The 20,611-nt window shown below is 54.1% G+C and overlaps 1 protein-coding gene across 3 annotated transcripts in view; it reads right to left on the bottom strand.

Moving 5' to 3' along the window:
- Nucleotides 1-20,611, bottom strand: part of MINDY4 (MINDY lysine 48 deubiquitinase 4) — a 113,784-nt gene that overhangs the window by 39,814 nt on the left and 53,359 nt on the right. For all 3 annotated transcript variants that reach the window (XM_029233194.1, XM_029233195.1, XM_029233196.1), the window contains exons 6-10: nucleotides 19,446-19,504; nucleotides 14,387-14,493; nucleotides 11,542-11,658; nucleotides 10,208-10,296; nucleotides 1,012-1,113 (exon numbers count right to left, since the gene is read on the bottom strand). In XM_029233194.1, coding sequence (XP_029089027.1) covers nucleotides 1,012-1,113; nucleotides 10,208-10,296; nucleotides 11,542-11,658; nucleotides 14,387-14,493; nucleotides 19,446-19,504 — 474 coding nt within the window. The remainder of the gene's footprint in view (nucleotides 1-1,011; nucleotides 1,114-10,207; nucleotides 10,297-11,541; nucleotides 11,659-14,386; nucleotides 14,494-19,445; nucleotides 19,505-20,611) is intronic.

Raw genomic sequence — 20,611 nt, 5'->3', positions numbered from 1 at the left:
TATGATCCAGACCTTATTCTAAGTGCTTCATACTATTACTTATCACTAATTTATATGGATAAATTATTTAAACTGATGGATATTATCATTCATTATATACCATTTTATTTATGTTAACTTGTTCAATTCCCACATTCACCCCTTTAAGTAATCATTACTATCACCCCTATTTTCCAGGTGAGTAAACAGGCTAGGCACAGAGAAGTCAACTCGGTTAGTCAAGGTCACAGAGCCAACAAGCAACAGCACTGGGGGTCAGCCTTTGGAGTCTCTTAAGTTCTGTGCTCTACTGACCACTGTGCCCCCTTCCAGGGTGTGGCCCTTGTATCCAAAGGGCACCCCCTTTACTAAAGCTTAGCCACACAGCTGGGATGACGTGATGCTTCCACTCTGAAGGGTCAGGCTGAAAAGCCGGCAGACCATCCACATAGATTACGAGGATGGTATCCTCCACCAGTAGGACAGAGGTAGCAGAGAAGACTGCGCTGGCTCCACCGCTGATCTCTCACCTCCCTGAGTCTCCTCACTGGAACGGGGATCCAAGTGACAGAGCAAATAGGAGTGTGCTTTGGGGACTTGGGGGAGCAGTACAAATGACTGGGTCGACCTAGAGGCTGCTTTCCGAGGCCTCCGGATCAGAGAAATGTAGAGGGGAGCAAGCTGCCGGTGGGGGGCCGGGGATGGGGGCATGGGTTTTCTCAGGCTGGTTACATCCGCCAGCACCCCCTGCAGAGAGGGATCCCCAGATCTGACCCCTCTCGACCGGAGCCACGTGGAGGGCTGGCCCTCCCCTGGTGTGGGGCTGCCCAGCACATCAGGTCAACTCTCTGGGCTCCTCCTGGCCTGGAGCACAGGGCAGGGGTCTGGGAGGACACAGACACGGTCCTCAGGCCCAGACGGCCTGTGTGAGACGATGATTTCCCCAAGGACAGGAAAGCGCACGGCCAGCCGGCCTGGAGCTGTGCCCGCCCGAGGTGGAGTGGTAGCAACACAGCCCAGGGAAGCACTTACAGCGTGACCACGGCTCTCGTGTGGCCTCCAGCCCGCCACACAATGTCCGCGATGGCCAGGGCCAGGCAGCGGGTCCTAAGAGCGTTTGAAGGCTGCAGCTGCCTGAGAACAAAAAGGGAAGTGTGTTTATGCCTACGGGGACAGACATCAGAGACAGCGCAGCCCTGTGGAAGACGGCCTGCCCTCTCCTCTGCTGCCCAGCGGAGCCCTGCGGCCCAGGGGCTCGGGCAGAGCCTGGGAAGAGGGCCTCTGCAGATGAAGACCAAGGGAAGAGCTGTGAGGGAGGGGCCCTGGCGGGGCTGGAGGAGGAACAGGCTGAGGAAATCACCCACGGGAGCGAATGGGCCTCTGGAGACTCGGCAGGGCCTGGAGCGGTGGGAGAAAAGGCTGCGGGTTCTGACAAAGCCCAGGGGACTGAGCCCGGAACTGCTGCCATCCCAGGCAGGGGCACCGCCCTGCCCCGCCCAGCCTTGGCCAGCCCCGATGCCCAAGCCCCTGGAGACAGCGGCTCACGCAAGCAGGTGCCCCGCGCTCCCCCAGCTGACAGGAGACCAGACCACGAGTGCTGAGGGGAAAGTAGCCTGACTTTCCGGTTACTTGGACATAGGGCGTGGGGACGTGGGGAAGGGAGAATTCGGGATGACGCTGGGCTTCTGCTGAGTGCATGGTGGTGCCACCGACTGAAATGGGGAACACGGTGGGTGGGGACGGGGGAGGGGTGGCGTGGGCAGCTGGAGGTGCACGTGGGACGGCGGGGCGGGGACGGCGAGGGGGGGGACGCAGCTGGAGGTGCACGTGAGACGACGGGGCGGGGACTGGGGGGGGCGGTGCGCAGCTGGAGGTGCACGTGGGATGCCCTGGTGAAGCTGTCGCTCTAAAAGCCCAGGAGAGCGGCTCGGGCTGAGTAGAGGCTTACGAACCAGCAGCGTGTGAGGGGTCCTCGGCACCCTGCATGGCTAAGATTTCCCAGAGAGAGGATGAGGAGGGCAGAGGCAGCAGCCAAGGCTGGAGCCTCGTGGAACTCCAGCGCGTGGGGGAGGCAGGGGAGGCAGGCAGGAAGGGCAGAGCTCGGAGACGGGCCGTTAGTCTTGGGAGCAAAAGGGCTGGAGAAGGACAGGCAGTCAGTGGTGTCAAAAATGGCAGAGAGGGGCTTCCCTGGTGGCGCAGTGGTTGAGAGTCCGCCTGCCGATGCAGGGGACACGGGTTCGTGCCCCGGTCCGGGAAGATCCCACGTGCCGCAGAGCGGCTGGGCCCGTGGGCCATGGCCGCTGAGCCTGCGCGTCCGGAGCCTGTGCTCCGCAACGGGAGAGGCCGCAACAGTGAGAGGCCCGCGAACCGCAAAAAAAAAAAAAAAAAAAAAGGCAGAGAGACCTCTTACCATAAAAACGGCAACGAAGAGGCCAGGCCCTTAGTGCATGAAGTCCGTGAGAAAGACAGAAGAAGCAATAGTCACGTACAGACGCTCTTTCCGTCTCCAGGGCTCCACAGAGCTGTGCTTCTTGCCCACCCCTGGATTCTGGGAAGTTTTCTTAAATTCCTATCAAGGCAGGCTGAGTGTCTGAGTGTCTCACTACCTAACAAACAAAAGGGGCTTGACGCCAGGGCTCCCAGCAACGTAGAGGGAGCTTCCATGTTTTCAGTCACCAAGTACCCAAAGCTCTAGGCTGAGCTGTTGGGTGGGGAGCAGGTGAAAACTGGTGTTTGTCCTTCCTCTCCAGGATAGGAGAGGAGAACCCGGAGACCAGGACACAGGTCACCATGGTGGGCGGCATGTGGTCACGGCCCAGTCCGTGGGCCACAGAGCCAGCCGTCTGCACCTAGGCCGTTGTGGTCCAGTGACTTTAAAGTGGTAGGCAACGTGACATAGGGTCCCTCAGTTTCCCCATCCCTAGACTGGCTGGGGCGGTAGTACCTCCTTCATCGTGTTGGGAGCTTTAAATGAGATGATCTGTGTAAGGTCCATGGCCCAGTGCCTGGCATGTGGAGAATGCTCAATAAAGCGTAACCATTGCTGTTGTCTTTATGGAAACGTCAAGTGCCCACTTTGGCTGTGGCCAGAGAGTTCACAGGATGGTGAACTCCCTATATCTGATGTGAAAGTGACGACAAGCCGCTGACACCAGGCAATGCTTCTAACTCAATGAGACGCAGACTGCCTGGTACCGTCTGCAGCCTCAGGAAGCCTGCCTGCTCCTCTGGAAACAGCTACCACACCACCAGCAAACCGGGCACCTGAGATTCGGGAAGCACTGGCCCTGGGCCACTGTCAACTATGAAAACAAAGGTGAGGAAACATTGCTCTGGGATTCAGGAGAGGCTGCCAAGGACCAAGGAGGGCCTGGAAAGCAGGGCTCATCGGACAAAGGAGAAAGGATCCGGGTGTGGAGGCGAAGGCCAGCGAGGGCAAGGGGCTTCCCCAAGGCCTTGAGCCAGGAGTGGAACCCAGGCCCGACCACCGCACTTCTCCCAGTGCTACTGTTTTCTGGAAAGCTGTGTCTGGAGCTGACGCAGGGAAGAGCATGCTGGAGAAGACACAGGGAAGGATGGAGAGGCTAAATGGAAGCCAATGAAAAGAATGAGAACTTTTGTGTAGAAACACGGAAGTTCAGAGGGTCTGTAAATTAGAGCCTGTGAGACCTGGAAGATAGGCCGGGCCCAGGAGCCAGATCTCTTGATAGCGTTGCAGGTACAGGAAAGATGGGCTCAGAGACAAAGGGATGCTGGTCCAGGAGCCCAGGAGCTCCAGATGGCTGGTTCCACCTCGCCACGCTCTCCTTCTTCCCTCACTGCTGTTTCACTTTGTCCAGTTTTTACTGTGTGACCTTGGGTGAATCATTTAGTCTCTGTGCCTCAGTTTCCCCCTTTTAAAAGGGGACAATAATAGTACCTCCTTCACAGGGTGGTTTTAATGATTAATGAAGTAATACGTGTGAAGGGCTTCTAACAGTGCCTGGCATGCGATAAGTACTTAGTATATGTTGGTTTTTAACATCTTACTTGTGGCTGCGCTGAGAAGCGTTCAGGCAAGCGTTACCCGCTTCAGTAAGTTAGTGTGGACCATAGTGAATGTTTGCAAGGTGACCTGGTAGCTCCGTCTGGAGGTGTTCCAGCACGGACATTCTAGACAGAGGATACAATCCAGGCATAACTTTGCCCCGCTCCTGCCCATGTCGAGGGATCTAGCTGGGGAGTGCCCTGGTCACACCTGTGCTGTAGGAGGAGCCTGTGGTGAGTATGTACAGTGAGGACAGGAGGGAGGGCAAGATGAAGCAGCAGTGCTGGTCGGGCCCTGGCCGTACAGCTCAGCTGAGGAGCAGGGCACCCCAGTCCTGGGCAGGGGCAGGAAGGGGATGGGCGTGGGTGCTCCGGAGGTGGGACTGACACGACTGGCGGTCACCTGGATGGGGGTGGGGCAGGAAACAAGCTCTGGGGATGACGGAGTCCACTACCGTGGGTTGTGATTCCAAGGAGATGAATGTCCAAAATGCAGACCCTGGGCCAGATGCCCCCAAGCATCATTCCAGCCCGGCCCTTCTGCCAGGTAACCGGCCACAGGGTATTCAGGGCTGGGGTGCGTGCGGATGACAAGAGGGAGGAGGGAGGCGCTGCAGTGAATCGCCGGCCTCCACCTTCACCAAGGAACTCAGGGTCTGCCTTCACCTCGGTGACCAGGGTGGTCCTGCATGTACTTCCTTCATCAGTCACGCACGCGCTTATCCAACCCCTACCACGAATCTAGCACCTGGCCGGGCTCTCGCACCAAGAGAAGTTTCTTTAAAAGAGTCTAATACCTCACAGAAGAAGTGCAGGATTTGTCTAAGGGTGGGCGATGGGTGTCAGGAAGTAATACATCCTGTGTTTGGCTTAATTACCCAAGTCTTTCAGATTAAAAAGATGTTTCTACCATCATTAGCTCAAAACAGGCTCACCAGTCCACCCTGACGTGCCCGCTAGTCTGAGCCTATAGAAGAATCAGAAGCTGGTGAGTGACTGCAGACCTTTCTGCCCCCTTTCGGGGTCAAACTCTGCCAGAGCTGGCCTGGGGACCACCAGACCTGGGTTCCAAGCCTGGCTCCGCTAATGGGTCCAGAGGGGCCTTGGGCAAGTGCCCCTCCTTCTCTGGGCCTCGACTTCCCCAGTTGAAAAGGGAAGTAGAGGCGAGAGGACAGCTCCCTTGCCTGTGGCGCTCCCCGAGCCCGCAGCGGAACGAGGCTCACCATCGCTTCCCACGAGCCAAGCCGGCTGGCGCAGCCCTCCTCAAGTGGAAAAACACCGAGCCCTGCCGCCCGGCTCTGCCGTCCCCAGTTGAGGAGAGGCCGGCTGCCGGCCTGATGGGATGAGTCTTAATGAAGCCAGACAGTCCTGCAGAAAAAACACCACCTCTGCCAAGAAGACATTATTTCAGCATGATTTCCCTGGAGGCCGCAGTCACATCCTCGTGAGGCTTCGTAAACTACAGAGCCTAAAGAGCTGCACCTTGGTCACTGGGAGTCCATCTGGGTGTCCAGCCCTCGGGGGTTTCAAGCTCATGAAACTCAGCCTCGTGCGGGGAGATGGCAGGCAGGGGGCCACGCCCGCCCAGGCCTGCAGACCCAGTGCAGGAAGGCCCACCGGTCCTGGTCCCGGAGCTCCCAAAGCGCCCAGCATTCAGCAGCTCCAGGTGCCGCCTCTGTGTGACATGAGGGCCAACGCGGTGCTCCTAAAGAGAACAGAGGAGCTTTCCTGCTTTTTTCTTCCTTTTTTTTTTTTTTAAACCGGATCATTTCTGAAATCTTAGAATTTCAGAGTCAAAAGGGAGTACTGAAGGCTCAAACCCAGCTCAGCACACCAGCCTGTGCAGCGACATCAATGACCCAAACAATCAATATTAAGATCGTACAAATGAATCATGGAAACCAGAGGCACCGGGCTGCGAGAGGTTCCCGCAGGGATGTCGAATGTCATCCTTTACACACACGAGGCAGCAGGTCCCCAGGGGTTTGCCATATTACTCTTCTGTACTCTTCTCATTTTTTTTTTTCCCAAATTAGGAAAAATGGGGAGGTTCTGCCTAGAAGCCCTTCGTAAACTACAGAGCCTAAAGAGCTGCACCTTGGTCACTGAGAGTCCATCTGGGTGGGTGTCCAGCCCTCGGGTGTTTCAAGCCCATGACACTCAGCCTCCCGGCACCAGCCCCTCCTGGCCTCTCTGGCTCGCCTGGGAATCAGAGTCTCTTCTAGGGCACAGTGTGGTGTGACAGACGTGCTTGGCTCTGCCCCGGAGGTCAGGTGTGAACCTGGACAAGCATCTTTCCCTCTCCGGGACTCAGTTTCCCCATATGTACCACAGCAGGCGATCTCAAGGTCCCACCCACTTGCACAGCCCTTGATTTACAAAGGATTTGGTCTGCATTTCCTTACTGAGTCAGACTTGGGCAGGACAGAGATTCACAAATGGAGAAAGTGAGGCCTTGCTGGCCCACAGCTGTAATCCAGGTCTCTGGCTGGTCCAGTGCTGTCTTCAGCAACCGCCATCCTGGGACAAGCTAAGCACCACAGAGCTGGGCACTCCCCACAGCCTCAGCACGGGCACCTATAGGCTGCACCGACACCCACTTGGCAAGGACGACCTTCTGTGGCCTCCAACCTGTAGGGCCTCACCTCAGCAAACGGCGACCAGACTCCGCTCTCACCTCCGCCCTCGGCTGCCAGCCCCAGGCCCCGGCCACTCACTCCCCTGGCCTTTGCTTGACCCAAGTCCTAGCCTGAACCCAGGAGGACTCTCTCCTCTCGCCCCCAGTCGGCCTCCAGCCCCGAGGCAGGCTCATGCCTCAGCAGAGCTAGGTCCACAGCAGCGGAAGCCAGAGGAGGAGACATAGGATGGGGGGTGTGGAGGCAGCCGGTACTCCTTGCCCACAGCCCATCGCCACCGGGACCTCCCCCAGCTGGTCCCTCGGAGCCCGGTCTCCCTGAGTCCCCTGAGGCACTTTCAGCGAGAGCAGCCGGGTCACTGGGCCAAGCTCTCCGCCCCTCCCTCTCGGATGGGTGGGAAGAATGCCCACTATTGGGCCTGCTCGGCCACCAGCACCAGCAGGAAGCCAGACCACTACGCTCGGTCTGCATGGACAGCAGCTCTGGGTGCAGGGCCTGGGGCCGCAGGCGTGGAGGTGCCACAGGGGAGGGACTTACGAGGAGCACCCACGGTTGTGGGACTCCAAAGAAAGGTGAGGTCACTCTTCTGCAGCATGAACCCTTCCGCGCTTCCCGTGGGCGGGACCCTGCCTGGCCAGCAGGCCGAGCTCTCCCGGCTGCTCGGCACAGGCCTCCTCTGGCCCACCCAGGCAGCCTTCCCCCAGAGCGGGGCTCCTTCCCACCAGGCACACCCCACACATAGCTCCCAGCAGCCAGCAGCCCCTTCCAGCCTCCTCCCCTCCTGCCCCACCAGCCCGGCCTCCGAGGGCCTTCAATCTAGGCTGGCCCCAACTCTTCTTCCCACAGCTGGTACAGTTTTCTTTCTGCCCAGAGCCCGTCTTGGGCCCCCAGCCTGAATGGCTTTCCGCCTTCCAAGCCCTAGCTCCCCTCTCAGGTGTGGCGAGCAGAACTCTCTCCCGAGGACGTGCCTGGGGATCCAGAGGCTGTCACATCCCCTTAGCGGGACTGTAGGGCGGGCGACAAGGAGCCAAGCCTGCCTTGTGCCCTGGGCAGAAACGGCCCTTCCGGGAACCAACTTATACACCCCTCCCTGACTGCTGGGAAATAATCTACAACTTCCCCCAAGAAGTCCAAAGTCCAAGTTCAAAAGCAGCTCTGAACGGACGTGGGGGCTGAAATGAATTATCAAACACCTCCCACGAGGGCCAAGGCCAAGGCTTGACCTGAGCAAGCCACTGGGCCCCAAGGGCCCTCTGGCAGCCTGGCCCGGGTCTCGCCCTGCCCCCTACACTCTGCCTTGGCCACTCCCTGCCCTCAGGCCTCTGCACATGTTGTTCTCCTTACTGGAATACTATCCCCTCCCTCCCAGTCAGTCTGGATAACTCATATGTTTGTCCCGTGCGTTCATTCAACAAAAGTTCTGAGGGCCTCTTCTGTGCACTAGGCCTGGGGCTGGATGCCAGGGACTGGCTACGGCCCAGGCAGCTTAGGAAGGCCCCTGTTCTCAGGGGGCTTGTGTTCTGGCGCACAGACAATGGACAGGTAATGACTTGGATAAAGAGGGCATCCAATGGTGGGGGCCTTGCAGGCAGCGTCTGGGGAGGTCGGGGAAGGCGGCCCTGAGGCCATGGCCTCTGCGCGTGAGGAGCCAGGGAAGGAGGCCGAGGGATTTGCTGGGAAAGGAGAAATCGAGGGAGGAACAAGCCTGTGCGAGGGTGTGTGCGAAGCCAGTCAGGAGCCCTGCTCATCCTCCGGATCTCAGTAAGATTAAAATGTCACTCCTCCAGCAAGCCTGCCTGACCCTCTTCAGGTCCGGGTGGGCCCTGAGCTCCCTGCACGTCCCCCTGGGACCTCCTGTTCATCTGGCTCTCGTGTTCAGTCGTAGGTGCCATGAGGGCAAGGCCACAGCTGCCTTGTTGAGGCCCGCACGCCCTCCAAGCGCCTATTAAGTCCTCCCCGTGCGCCCCTCTCCAGTGCAAGGAGGGAAGGTAGGAGTGGAGGTGCATATGTGCTCGGAGAGGGTCCCTGCGCCCTTAGAGGGCAGGCAGCCAGAGGTCCCTCGCTTAGCCAGTCCCAGCCAACCAGCCAGCCAGGAGCGTCCCTGACCATCGGACGCTCACTGTGTGGGCCGCGCTTTGCTGGACTGGACTCCAGAGCAGGCACTAGGGAGGAGAACAGCACAAGGTCAGACCTTGCTGTGCAAATGTTGTGTCGCTGGGCTTCCGGCTGTAGTTACGCTATGCTTATGGTTAGCATCTTTCAGCTTGAAACCAAGCACCTTGACTGTTACTTTGTAAAGTAATTAGACAAATCATATTATCGGACAAATTCTGAAGTGCCCAGCATGAAAAGCCACCTTCACTTGAATCCTGTCTAAGGCCACATCCTCTAAGCTGGTAAAATGTGTTTCGTTTTGTACAAGCTTGGCTGGATGTCTGGGGAACTAGTGTCTTTCCCAGGAATTTGAACGTGAATAAATGGGGGATGGGCCTTGTTGTCTTTAAAAAAAAAAGGCAAGCCCCTTGAATTCAAGTTCAGGAATTGTCAAAACTAAGCTGTGATTTTCAAATCCGCTTAATCACAACTTTGGAAAAGAGAATGGAGGTATCTACTGGGCAGGAGGATGCTTCCAGGGAGCTGGAAATATTTTCTTCCCTGATCTGGGTGCTGTGTTCATGGGTGTGTGATTTTGCAATAATTCATTAAGCAGAACGTACATGAGTTGCACCCTTCTTTGAGTTGTGTGCTCTTCTGTATGTATATTAGATCTGAACTAAAAAAGAAAAGACAAGTGCCAGAAGTTCTGTAAATCTGAGGGTGACTCCGTACCACTGGGCACGTAGTTACTGCTTAAGGTAAGAGGGCTGCCTCCTCAAACTAGCCGAGCTGGCCCCAGCCTTGGGTAGCCCCTCGATAATCCTTCTACCTGAGCACCAACCGCAAGGTAGGATTATGGATTTCTCTCCATCCCTCAACCTCACAGAGCACTCGGGAGAACAGAGAATGCGTCTATTCCTCTCTGAATCACCGGTATCCGCACAGAGAGAATGTTCCAGAAATGTCTGTGGAGGGAGTAAGGACGAGAACGAAGGGCTGTGTGCAAACTCAGCGTGTGAGGTGGAGACAGAATGGCCAAGGGGAGGAAACTGTATCCTGCAGGTCTGGCTGGACCGTGTGGAGATGGCTGTTAGCAGAGGTGGGGGAACGAGGGGAGGGAGGGGAGACCTGGGCTCAGTGGAGGGGTCAGCAGGCTGAACTGGGTGTAGATGGGATTTGGTGGTTGCTGTGCTCCACTCCTGAGGAGGGGGTGGCCTGAGTTTCAGTGCTGTTCCAACTGCCACTTCCCATGTGGCACAGGACTTAACAAGCCTCCCTGCTCTTAGAAACAAATGGCATGCAGGTCATTTAAACTGCTCAGCACTGGCCCTGTTAGCCAGCCACCGTTTCCCCTTTCCAGAAGACGGGAAATATCAGGGAACAAACACACATTTCCTTGCTTATTTTTTCTGGACAGTGAGGAGAAGCCTTGGGAAGAGAAGCTATTGCCAGAATGAGCGCTGACTTACCGAGCACAGTCAGCTCCGCTATCTCCTTCAAACAGGAGTTTCTGTAGGACACAGCCTTGGACAGCTGCCAGAACCCCACAGGGACCACCCTGCAAAGAAGGACGCGCGTCAGTGCCTGTAAGAACGGACCCAGGGCAGGGCCACCTGCTCCTCCAGAACCAGCCTCCTCCAACAGGTTACAGAGCCTCAAACAGGGGTCTCCTGCGTGGTGACTACTTCTGCGAAGTGCTGACCCTGAGTCACAGAGAGGGGGTGACAGAGGCCCAGGTGCCCATCGCTAGAGGAAGGAGCAAGGTCTGTGGTGTGTGATGGGGGGAAAGTGACTCTTCACAACCCGTCAGCGGCTGTCACCATGGGTGTCCAGGCATCCAGAGACATGTTTCCGTGTCCACAGGCTGATGGTGTCAATTGTCTACCCAGCCTTCAAGGCCCATCCTAAAGGCCTCCTCCTCCAGGAAGGCTTCCCTGACCATCTCAGCCAGAAGCGAGCCCCTTGGGCAGCCTCCGCTTGTGTAAGCAATCTTGTGTAAGCAATCTTGTTCCCCGGCCAGTGGCCTGCCTCAGCACCTAGTAGGTGTGACTTGGAGGGAGAGGGCTCCTTGAGGAGCTCACCCCTGTAGGCATCAACAAGTACAAGGACTGTCAGAGCAGGGGCCGTGGGTGCCCTTGAACTCGGGGTGCAAGAAGATGTGCTGACTTGGCCAAGTTAGGGGCAGAAGTGGGTGGTCTTGGGGTTCTTCCTCAGGCAGTGTGGGGCAGGGGGAGGCTCCTGGGCCTTGAGAAACGGAACCTGGATAAGCTGCCGGATTTTACAGTTATCTTCTGGCCCTGAAAATGTGTATCTTGGCAACTGTGTATAAGCCATGTTCAAATCCTGCCACAATCTACCTCCATTTCCCTGTCTTATATCATATCCTCCCCGCACACTTCTGGTCCTCACGCTTGGTACTTTTGCCCCTTCCTGCAGTCCCTGTATTTTCACACGGCCTCCCTTTGTTCATGCTGCCCTCTGCCTCCAGTATCCTTTCTCCAGCTCTACCTGCAAAATCGTCTCTCAGTACTTAGCTTAAGGACCCTCTCTGGTACCCCTGAGCGGACACAGGCCCCCCTCCTGCTCCCTGTCCCCTCCGGCATCATGCACCCCTCACGGCAGCGGTCATGTTGCCCCGCTCTGCTCTGCCAGCCACACGTGAAGTTCCTGCCCTGGGTGACAACTCAGCAAATGAGGGGCTGGCGCAGGCAACACCCACAGGATTTACCAAACTGGGGGACGTGTGCCCCTGTCCATGATGGGCCCACAGCAGCGTCCCCGGGGGCACTTAAGAACAACCTGCCTTGTTCTGCACGATGCCATATTTTAATGATGCTGAGTCGTTAAAGGAAAAACTCTGAAGTTTCCATTCTTCGTTGAAACAGCAAAAGCTGGAACCAAACAGAATGGTCTTTATGTCCTGTCAAAAGAAGAGAGAATTGTATTGGTTGTTTTAAAAGCAAACAACAGTACACTGCTGGGTGTTTGCATTCCCACAGGAGCTGGTCTTGAGTTCTAGCAGGGTAGTCTGTTTTCCAGCAGGGTAATCTGTTTTCTTTTTATTTTGCAAACCCGTTCTTCTCATGTTTGAGGACAGAGAAAATGGACCCTCAGGGTCTTACCTCTGGAATATCTGTAAACCTTACCAGCCTGTGCTGACCCAGGCCAAAATCTTTTGAGCTTCCTTAGAAGTTCCTTGATACACAAAATTTTAGTTTTACAAAAGACCTTGGAGGTTCTTGACTGCACATTATAATTACCTACAGAGCCCTGAACAATCCTGACGCTCAGGCCCCGTGCCAGGCCAACTAAAGCAGAACCCCTGGGCGTCGGACGCTGGTATCTGTACTATTAAAAGCTCCCCAGGCGATTCCAACGTACAGCCAAGTTTGAGAGCTGGTGCTCTAGCAAACTGTGACCCATACGCCAAATCCGACCCTCCACTTGCTTTGTAAATAAAGTTTTATTGAAACACAGCAATGCCCATTTGTTTACATATTATCTGTGTTTTCTTTTACATTACAATGGCAGAGCTGTGTGGTTGCCACCAAGAGGCAAAAATACACTATGTAGCCCTTTACAGAAAAAGTTTGCCAACCCCACACTGGTACAACCCCTTCCCACATGTAAGGATCTCCTCTGCAACATCACCGGAGAGTGGTTCCCCCCATAAACTTGGCTTGAACACTCCAACCACCAAGTGAAGAGGGTTCCCACCACTTCCCAAGGCAGCCCCTCCATTTCTTCACAGCTCTGTGTTCTCAAAACTTCTGGCTGATACGGATCTCCCATCAACCCAAGCCTCACCCTCCAGAGCCCCAGAAAGTGCCAACCCCTCCCCACTGACCAGCCCGTGGATGGGAAAGCAGAGCCTCATCTCCACTTGCCCCTTCCCCATGCCGGCTGCCTCTTCTCTCTCCGCCATGATTCTACATCCGAGAGTATCTGAAGGGCCAGCACGTGGATTCTGTCACTACCCGCTCAGACCGTCTCTTTGCCGGTCATATCTTTCCTACAGACTCACGTTTCCCTCTAGAATCGGTTCTTTTTTTTCTTTTCACTAAGTACAAGGAAAATCTCTGTGACAGAGCATTTGTCTACACGTCATCACATGTGGGCTAGTGGCACACAGGAGGGGTGGGTAAATTCATCTGTCAGGGCTTGGTTCCCCTTCTTGCACCAACTACGATCATCGATGTATTTGGACTGAGTTTCCCAAGAGCCTAGAAACGATAGGACCTTGAGTTTTCCGGCTGAAGCCCATGTCTATTCTCTCAATCACAGAATGACAGCTCCCAGCTAGGCACAGTATGGTTGCCAGGTCACAGGGTTACGAGCCTGGAAACCTGGGTCCTGCTTGCTGTGGCTGTGGACACCACGTGTCCTCCTTTCTCTGTGTGGGCCTCGGTTTTTTTCAGCTGCTTTTGGAGATGCTACTACTGGGTGGTCTTTAGAGGCCTCTGAGGACCCTTCACCAAATAGCGGTACCCACTGCAAAGAATCATAGCCCTGTGGCTACAGACAACCAGAGCACTTACTCCCAGGCTTGGGGCTACTTAACTGTGTCTGACCCTCTCCCTGTGGTTTCAAAAGAAGGAAGGGAAAAGGAGGAGAAGGATGGGGAGGGACAAAACCTCTAGAAAAACCTTTGACTTTTCATCTGCATGCTGAGTAAATACTTGGTAAGCAGGAAGAGAACAGGGTCAGCTGTGTCCCCAGGAGTTTTATTTTTCCCTCCTGGATCCTGGCTGAAAAGCCAGTGGAGGACAGCAGGGGCAGCATTCCATCCCGCAGGAACCACTGGCCACGGAGAAGGGCGAGGCCCTATGGCAGCAGAGATGGTGAGGAATCCAGGACATCCCCACAGAGGAGGCTGCTGAGGCCAGGAACCGGCTCCCGAAGTCCTGTGACTCCAGGAGGTCACTGGTGTGAACCCAGGTGGCGCTGAGGAATTGGTAACACTTCCCTGTCCTTCCCTCACTGCAGCCCAGCCTGAGCCCAGCTCAGGGGACCAGTGCAGGAGCACAGTCAAGCTAATGAGGACAATTATCCCGTTCCCATCGCAACCCTGGAGTTACCGGTTGCGGACATGGTGAAGCAGAGCTCTGGACCAACAGAAAAGCTGGATTCCGGAATGTTTGAATGGGAGGAGGTTGTATCCTCACCTCTTGTCTCAGAGAAGGAGAGGGAGATGCCAGGACTAGGCCCTTGTTTTCCTGACTCTCCGTTCAGGTTTTCTTCCACATCACATGCAAATTTCCATTTTAACAGTGACTGAGAGATTATAACAGGATGAATGGAGCCAGAGAGATGAAAATCACCTCATCGGGCTTCGCTGGTGGCGCAGTGGTTGAGAGTCCGCCTGCTGATGCAGGGGACACGGGTTCGTGCCCCGGTCCGGGAGGATCCCACATGCCGCGGGGCAGCTGGGCCCGTGAGCCATGGCCGCTGGCCCTGCGCGTCCGGAGCCTGTGCTCCGCAATGGGAGAGGCCATGGCAGTGAGAGGCCCGCGTACCACAAAAAAAAAAAAAAAAAAAAAAGAAAGAAAGAAAATGACCTCATCCACACCAACTCAAACCCAGATGCCTTCAATTCACACCAACTCAAATCCAGACACATCACCTGGCACTTTTCAACTGACACCCACCTTTGCCACTGAGAGGTCGATGGGCTTCGACTCTACTTGCAGCTTGAGTATCGATGGCACTGGAGACAGGATGACTTCTTCCCTTAGCAATTCATCCTCCACATCCTCTGAAAGACGACCGTGGCCACGTGAGCTCCTTGTTATGACTCACAGAGAACAGACTAGGAAGCCATTTAACACTCAGGACACTGATGAGTCTTGAGGTGGCTGGAATGAGAGGAGGGCTCCTCCACCACCCACCCCCTGTCCCTGCTGAGGCTCCCAAGCCTTCATCAGAAGGAGAAAGGCAGAGTGAGAGCCCTTGCTCCGTGTCACCCCACGCTGGTCCCAGGATGCTGGCAGATGGGACCTGGCTATCAGTCCACTAGAAAGCTCTGCTCGTGGACATGCAGAAACAAGGGCCTAGGCCTAAGCTGCGAGTCAGGCCCAGAAAAGCTTGGCTCAGACACAATTCTTACGAAAGGTGGGCGTGACCCACAGATCTGTCCCCCTGAGGACAAACATGAAGAGGGCGGAATCGGGAAAGAAAATGCCGCCCTTCCTGCGAGAATAATAATAGTTATAATAGATTATCACTATCATGGTTTTCATTTACTTACCATCTGTGTTTTATCATCTAAGCCCCAGAACAGCTTCCACGAGAGAGTATCATCACCCCATTTAAAGATGAGGAAACTGAAGCTTAGAGAAGTTAAGTAACTGACCAAAAGTCACACAGATGGAAAGCTGCAGAGATAGAACATAAACCCAGTCCAACTCCTAATTGCTCGGCCATCCTGCCAGTCAGACCTCCCTGGACCCCCAGCCAGAAGGGAAACTAAGTCACATTCTCATAGCTGGGGTGACTGAGGCCCAGAGAGGGTCCCAGCGTGGGCGTTGTCAGCATCAGCCTGTGCCTTCCCAGCCGGTGAGGCTCCCTCTCGCCACCATACGCACTGCCGCAGCATCCGCCAGAACCCTCAGATGCAGGACCCAAGTGGAAACAGCCCAAGGCAACGATGCTGGCAAAGCTGGGCAGGCCGGTCTCCAGAGAGCCTCTGGAGACTTTTTCCATCCCCCTTTCCCCAAGATTAAATGCTTATTTAAAAAGCACGCCACGCTGTGTAGAAACCAACATTGCCTGCCATAATTCTGTGCATCTGGGACTACAGAAACGTCACAGTCCCTGCCCCGCATCTTCTGAGACGGTGTGCAAAGGCCAACATCCCCAGAACACGTGCTATAAATCTTATTCTACAGCCTCCTTTTCTCCCCTGGAGGAGGACCAGGCACAGCACGAGGCTCGGTCCACTGAGATGGAGACAGATTTTACCTTCAGGGTGAAACAAAATTTTTAAACAAGTCTGGAATTTAAATGAGAACCTTTCTTAGTTAGGGTCTCTAAAAAAGCCACCCTGTGACCATGGCCTTACAAAAACACCTGAAATAAAGACCAGATGTTCACCCAGCAACACACACGGGTGTTGAAAACATGGCTCTGGGTAGCGAAAGTAAGAAAGCAAATGGGATGTATAACACAACACGATTTACATCCATTATAAACACATGCACACAAAACAACACTAAGGATTTTTGCAAGAACACACACAAGCAGAAAGAAACCACTAAACACGTGAGAGTGGCTGCTTACGGAGACAAGGCTCATGGGAGTGTAGCATGAGGCTAAAGGGAAATCAGGAAGGAAAGGCAAGAGGGAGGCCAATGAGCAGGCTCTGCAAAGGTCAATACTGAGAATGTTAATTAAGCAACAGAGATGTGTGATTAATCCAATCCTAGGCATCTGAGGGCCGAAACAGAGGGGGAGAGTAACTGAGTGATTCTGCCAGGCCCTGAAGGGTCCTTGTGATACCTCAGCCAGACTGTTTCCTGGAGGCCCAGAGCGGGCAGGATTTAAGCCTATTTGGAGGCTTCTGTTTAGGTCTAAGCCTGTCCTGAAGGGAAGGGGGCCCAAAGGGGGCTGACTGATGGAGCCCCCAGGAACAGGCAGCCTCCCTCGGCTTCTGCCAGGAGGCAGCTGGCGCCTGTGCAGGGAGCTGGTTCAGGACCATGAGGCAGGTCCAGATGTGGCGGGATGGCCGTGCAAAGGAAAACAAAGCACTCCAGCATGACATGTTGGCCAAACAGATAAAACCAGCTGCAAACGCCAGTGGCTTGAAAATGCTATTTTTAAGGCCCTGGTGTAAATGCCTGGTTGAAAAGAAGCAAGGGATTTTGTTTCCCATACCATTTTATTTACCCTTTGGAGGAAAACATATACATATACTTGGTAGTACTTAATAGAGGCCCGTATATCTCTGTTTCCAAGTTCCCACCCAGTACTTCACACTAACTGCAAGATATCTTCTCCTGGAAGTGCCCCAATGCCCCGGACTCAGGGTTCTCAGCACAGAAGTCTTCCAGGCTTCCATTTTGATAAGACTCCATCTCCCCAACCCTCCACCAGGGACCCAGGCCAAAACCTCAACCCTCTCCCACACGCCACGCTGCTCCAGCCTCCAGATTATACCGCCTCCAGAACCCTCATATGCTGCCCCCCTTCTCTCCCCACTGTTACAGGAACGTGTTGTCATTTTTCTATTTGTTCATCAAGCACTTTACTGAGCACGCATGACGTGCCACTGGTTATGTGGGTCGGAGGAGGTCCAGAGATGGTGAAAACACCACCCCTGCCTTCAAGGAGCTCACTGCCTAAGAACACGACGTTAGTGCTAAAATGGAGACGGGTGCAAAGGTTATAAGAGCAGAGGGGAAGAGGCAAATAATTCTGCCTTAAACGGTCAGGGAAGCTTCCCACAAGAGGTAAATATTTGATCAGGGTCTTGAAATATCCATAGGATTTCCCCAGATAGAACAGGGCCCCAGGCACCTCTTCTCTGGAACTATTCCAAGAGACCCTCACCAGTCTCCCAAACGTGCAGACTCCTGGCCCTAAAATCCATCCTCCACGCACATCCAGAGATGGCCTCAAACGTCGTTCGCCTCACATCTCTGCTTGACAAGACCTTGCTCATCCGTCAAGCCCAGTCTAAATGCCACCTCACTATGGAAACTTCTGGAACCCACCACAGTCTTGGCCTACTCACCTCCTGAAGCAGTGAGGAGCTGCTGGTCATCCACTTTGTGTGTTGCTATCAGGGGTCACCTCTATTCCTTCGTCTCACCCAGCCCCACCCTCCAAGAAGGCAAGGCCACTTTTCATCACAGCGATGAAAAGTGCCTTTGACAGCCCTGTATGTGCCCAGGCATGTAATGCTAACCAGAGTTTGCTGACTTGAACCAAAGAAAGATGAGTTGGGATGGGGAAGGGAATGCTATTCCTTGTTTCTGACCCCCCACCCCAAACTACTCTTCCCCTTTCTCTGGGTGACTGGGTTGCACGCCCTCTTATCTTTTATCTCCGTCTTCTTCTCTAAATCGTCAGCTGAGCCACCAGCAAAGAGGGGTCGGCCTCCCTCCGGAAAAGGCACACACACTTCAAACAGCTTGGTTCTGAGAGAATCGCTAAAAGCCTTCCTCCCAATAGAAGCCCTCTGGGGTCCCAAGGCCGGGAACTTTATGTCCAAACAGGAGTGGCTTTCATTAGAAAATCTTAAAGCGCTTCACAGAAAGACTTCAGATGCCAGCCCTTCCCGGCTCCGGCCTTCATTCTGCACAGCCGTGTGCCCAGTGAAATCTGCCCCTTCCTGGGTAGGCCAAATGATCCCACCAGCCATTTCTGATGATTAAAACTCTGAGGGGGCTTCCCTGGTGGTGCAGCCAATGCAGGGGTTCAAGCCCTGGTCCAGGAAGATCCCACATGCCACGGAGCAATAAGCCCGTGAGCCACAACTACTGAGCCTGCGCTCTAGAGCCTGTGAGCCATAACTACTGAGTCCGTGCGCCACAACTACTGAAGCCCGCGTGCCTAGAGCCCGTGGCTTCTCCGCAACAAGAGAAGCCACCGCAATGAGAAGCCCGCACAGTGCAACAAAGAGTAGCCCCCGCTCGCCGCAACTAGAGAAAGCCTGTGCGCAGCAACGAAGACCCAACGCAGACAAAAATAAAAAAACAGAAAACAAAAAAAAAACAAACCTCTGAGGAACTCCTCTTACCTCTGAGAAGAACTAAGCAGAATAAACAACCCCCTGCCTCCATCATTCGGAGGCCTGCCCCTGCCTTTCAACTTCATCAAAGCAAACTGTCAGCATGTCTCACACAAGTCACTTCTAAAGGGCGAGCTGCTTTCCTCCTTCATATTAAAGGGAGTGCTTAAAAGGAGACGAAAAGGGTGTGAGCAGCTCTCAGCTCCTGTACGCCAAAATGGTCCAACAGGTAAATTGCTGGCTTCCAGGAGGAGAGCAAAGGTCAATGGCACTCAAGCCTCGTCCTTTCATGTTTGGTCCTTGGTTGTCCTCCTTTATTCTATTCTTGGCTTTTGCCAAGTCCTGCAAACACATCAGTCTTTGGGGAGTAGAGAATTCCAGAAAGAGAGAAAAAAAAAAAAAAAGATGGCTTCAAAACGAAAGAGTGGATGGACATGTTCTTATCTAGAACTTGCAGAGGAGGTACACAGATGTATACACATGTGAAAGGGCACTGAGCTGAACACTAAAGGTTTGTGCACTGATGCGCCTCACGATTTGTATTTTACACCTCAGTGATATGTGGGGGAAGATGTTTAAAGGATAGGCTTCTCCAGGCAGAGATATACTAATATTTTGACTGAGCACTGTCTTCTCGAGACTTCTATAGGTTCTGAGTAACCCTAAAAGAACCTGCAAATGCAGAAAAGGCTTTTCTGCCCCCTCTCTCCCAGTGTGGATGTAGAAATGTCCAGACTTCTTATAAGGACTTCTTCGGGAGAGACAGGCAGTGGAAGACGGATTTGGACATCAACCAAAAAAGAGAGAAGCCTGCTCTACTCATCGGGCCAGCCCCTCCTTCCTGAGGTCAGGTGGGAAGAAAGGAGACCCACCCCCAGGCCAGCAGAGAGCGCTACCACCCATTACCTCCCAGGCAGACCAAATGAAGACCCCCTGGGCCCTGATGGGCACAGCACAGAGGCCCCAGTGGTACCCACCAAGCTGCAGCACAGCGAGCTCACCGTCGACCTTATTGGACGCTGGTAACTGATGACTCCTGGAAATAAAGAAAGGAAATGTCAGTGCACCATAGGAGAATGACAGAGAGATGCAAACAGCGGAGAAGAGTGGGAGCAGTACTGGACGGGGCTTCAGGAGGCGGGTTCTCTCCAGCTCTGGCCCGGTTCTGCGTATGCCTTGCACCAGCACTCTCCCTCACCGAGCCACAGGTTCCGTATCAGATGGGACCAAATCACCTCTGGGGCGCTTTTCAATTCTGCACACACACACACACACACACACACACACACACACACACACACACACACACACACACACACACACACACACACACACACACACACACCAACCAATATAGGTCGATGGACCCTGTAGTTTGACACTTGCCAAGAACCGAATGCAAGCTAATTTGCTGATGCCGCTGTAATACTGCTGGGAAACACATTCACACGTGCACGTGCGCGCACACACAGGCACATCACGTTCCTGCAATCACTGCACAGATTTTCTTATCTCATTTTTTTGTCTGTCTCCTTTCTCCCAGCTTTCTTGTAAAGCTATCAGCAGCCATTTATCAGAAACCTCAAGAATGCACCGAAGAATACATACTGTGATCCTGACTTGTAAATTCAGAGACGTGCACACAGAGCTTTCTCTAAATGGCCCACCTGTATTTCAGCTCTCTTTGGATCTTTTTTCGCTCCAGCATGCATCGATCTGAACTGAAGTAAAATCATTTTTTAAAAAGAATGTATTAAAAATAACAACATTACATCACCGCCTTGAAAAATCCATTTACAATGTTAAAAATGACAGCTCTTTTGAACGTGGCATTGAAATATATTTTCCTCCAACATCCTTGCAGGCTAAGATATGATTGAAGTAACAATCATAATCTTGCCACGGTAGGTTCTATTGAATTGGCTTCCTCCTGAAGATGTATGAAGGGGCGTGAGTGGAAGACCACGGAGGACGCGCAGTACCGAATCCCTGAGCACGTCCTGCTCTAGACTCCGGCGCTGGAACACAGAGCTCCTCCACCCGCCTCCCAGGCAGCCCCTCATCCTCCCCCACACAGCTGAGCCCATTTTCCTCAACTCAGAGCCACAAAATTCCTACGCCCCTAGGCTACCAGGATGCTGCA

The sequence above is a fragment of the Monodon monoceros genome, unplaced genomic scaffold (assembly GCF_005190385.1).
Source record: "Monodon monoceros isolate NGI ecotype Baffin Bay Population unplaced genomic scaffold, NGI_Narwhal_1 Super_Scaffold_2, whole genome shotgun sequence".
NCBI lineage: Eukaryota > Metazoa > Chordata > Mammalia > Artiodactyla > Monodontidae > Monodon > Monodon monoceros.
The sequence above is the reverse complement of the archived record's forward strand: the minus strand, read 5'-3'. Positions and strand labels throughout refer to the sequence as shown.